Source organism: Oncorhynchus clarkii, chromosome 19 (genome assembly GCF_045791955.1).
Source record: "Oncorhynchus clarkii lewisi isolate Uvic-CL-2024 chromosome 19, UVic_Ocla_1.0, whole genome shotgun sequence".
Classification (NCBI taxonomy): Eukaryota; Metazoa; Chordata; class Actinopteri; order Salmoniformes; family Salmonidae; genus Oncorhynchus; species Oncorhynchus clarkii.
The window spans coordinates 48,998,386-49,000,841 of record NC_092165.1 but is presented as its reverse complement, the minus strand read 5'-3'; the positions used below and the strand labels follow the sequence as shown (position 1 = coordinate 49,000,841).

The following is a 2,456-nucleotide window of genomic DNA, read 5'->3' as shown; positions in this document are numbered from 1 at the left end:
GGGCCAATAAACACGAGCAATGGACATTAGACCGGTGGAAATCTGTCCTTTGGTCTGGAGTCCAAATGGGAAATACACATGATCTCCGCATGTGTATTTCCTACTGTAAAGCATGGAGGAGGAGGTGTTATGGCGTGGGGGTGCTTTGCTGGTTACAGTGTCTGTGATTTATTTAGAATTCAAGGCACACTTAATAAGCATGGCTACCACAGCATTCTGCAGCAATACGCCATCCCATCTGGTTTGGGCTTAGTGGGACTATCATTTGTTTTTAAACAGGACAATGACCCAACACACCTCCAGGCTGTGTAAGGGCAATTTTACCAAGAAGGAGAGTGATGGAGTGCTGCATCAGATGACCTGGCCTCCACAATCCTCCACAAACGCAACCAAATTGAGATAGTTTGTGATGAGTCGAACCGCAGATTGAAGGAAAAGCAGCCAACAAGTGCTCAGCATTTGTGGGAACTCCTTCAAGACTGTTGGAAAAAGCATTCCAGGTGAAGCTGGTTGAGAGAATGCCAAGAGTGTGAAAAGCTGTCATCGAGGCAAAGGGTAGCTATTTGAAGAATCTCAAATATAAAATATATTTTGATTTGATGAACACTTCTTTGGTTATTATATGATTCCATATGTGTTATTTCATAGTTGTGATATCTTCACTATTATTCTACAATGTAGAAAATAGTAAATAAAGAAAAACCCTTGAATGAGTAGGTGTTCTAAAACTTTTGACCTGTAGTGTATATATTGCAAATTCTTAACATAATGTACAAATTGGATGATGGACATCCACAAATGAATACATACCATACGAAATGTAACATACCATACTAAATGGAGGGAGACAGATTTACATTTACTATGTTACATCTATCCCAGAGTCCAAGTTGCAGCGCTCTACAGTATGTGTAAAATAAGAAATGTCACATTGTAGCTACAGGCTAGTTCACAAATACTGTGATGTTTATCTCTTCTTTTTTGTCATGGACTTGATTGTACAACATTAAAGAGTAATTGAATGACTAAATCATTATAGAAGACTACTATTTTCTACAGCAAAATATGTCTTCTCCACAGGTGATAAAACATGAATGAGACGTTCACAGAAGCATATGATTATGACATCACAGAAAATGACGCTAAAGATTATCCAGATGATAACGAATATATCTGTAACCTGAATCCCAACCGTGGTATGGAGATAGTCATACAGACCTACTTCCATTCCTTCATCTGTGCATTCGGTTTGTGTGGCAATGCATTTGTGATAGTCACATATGCCTTCTACAAGAAAGCCAAGACCATGACGGACGTGTACCTTCTGAACGTGGCGGTGGCAGACCTGCTCTTCATCGTGGCCCTACCTCTCATAATTTACAATGAGCAGCATGACTGGAGCATGGGCTCAGTGGCCTGCAAGGTATGGAGTTCTCACAGTTCCTAATGAAGTTCCCAATACAGGTTCTAAAGTTCAACATTTGTTCCTTTCCACATTGCATGGACAATAATGTTTCTTAATTGTCTTCATTATTTGAATTTATAAGGCTTTGCGAGGAGCCTACAGCATCAACCTGTACAGTGGCATGCTCCTGCTGGCCTGCATCAGTGGAGACCGTTACATCTCCATCGTCCAGGCCAGGCGCTCCTTTGGCCTCCGGTCCAAGAACCTGATCTATAGCCGCCTAATCTGTACAGCCATCTGGGCTCTGGCCATAGCCCTGTCCGTCCCCACTGTCATCTACAATGAGCGGGTTGAGGAGACCATCTTGCTGGAAGGGACTATAACCGTGTGTCAGGAGCAGTTCCAAAGTAACAGGACCGCCCGGCTGATGAAGGTGCTGGTGCCGAGCCTGCAGGTGGCCATGGGGTTCTTCCTGCCCCTCCTGGCCATGGTCCTCTGCTATGCCAGCATCCTATGGACCCTACTGAGGGTCCAAAGCACCCAGAGACACAAGGTTTAAGTATCCACCAAAATTCCAGTCATAGAATTGGAATGTTTAATTATAAGAATATATTTGTGTCCAAGTAAATGTCTCTTATTAGGTCAATTAAGTTTCCCATCTTCTCTTCAGGCGGTTCGTGTGGTCCTAGCCGTGGTGTTGGTCTTCATCGTGTGCCACCTGCCCTACAATGTGGTGCTACTCTACCACACGATGGCGCTGTTCCAGCAGAGGGAGTGTGAGGTAGAGAAGATTATCCTTACCACCCTCACCATCACCAGGAGCCTGGCCTACCTCCACTGCTGCCTCAACCCCATCCTGTATGCCTTCATCGGGGTCAAGTTCAGGAGCCACTTCAGGAAGATCCTGGAGGACCTGTGGTGCATGGGCAGGAAGTACATCTACCCATCTGGACGCTCCTCACGCATGACCTCTGACCTCTATATCCCAGCACACAAGTCCACCGACGGATCCAACAAATCCAACAAGAATGTCTCGTCGTTTACCATGTGA

At 44.5% G+C, this 2,456-nt stretch overlaps 1 protein-coding gene across 1 annotated transcript; it reads left to right on the top strand.

Moving 5' to 3' along the window:
- Positions 1–1,090: 1,090 nt before the first annotated feature.
- Positions 1,091–2,456, top strand: LOC139375346 (C-C chemokine receptor type 6-like). The gene is made up of 3 exons (XM_071117043.1): positions 1,091–1,423; positions 1,548–1,958; positions 2,076–2,456. The coding sequence occupies exons 1-3, from the start codon at positions 1,091–1,093 to the stop codon at positions 2,454–2,456; spliced, it is 1,125 nt and encodes a 374-aa protein (XP_070973144.1).

Coding starts and splice junctions, on each gene's coding strand:
- LOC139375346 (XM_071117043.1), top strand. CDS start 1,091: ATGAATGAGACGTTCACAGAAGCATATGATTATGACATCACAGAAAAT. Junction 1,424..1,547: donor TGGGCTCAGTGGCCTGCAAG/GTATGGAGTTCT, acceptor TGAATTTATAAG/GCTTTGCGAGGAGCCTACAG. Junction 1,959..2,075: donor AAAGCACCCAGAGACACAAG/GTTTAAGTATCC, acceptor TCTTCTCTTCAG/GCGGTTCGTGTGGTCCTAGC.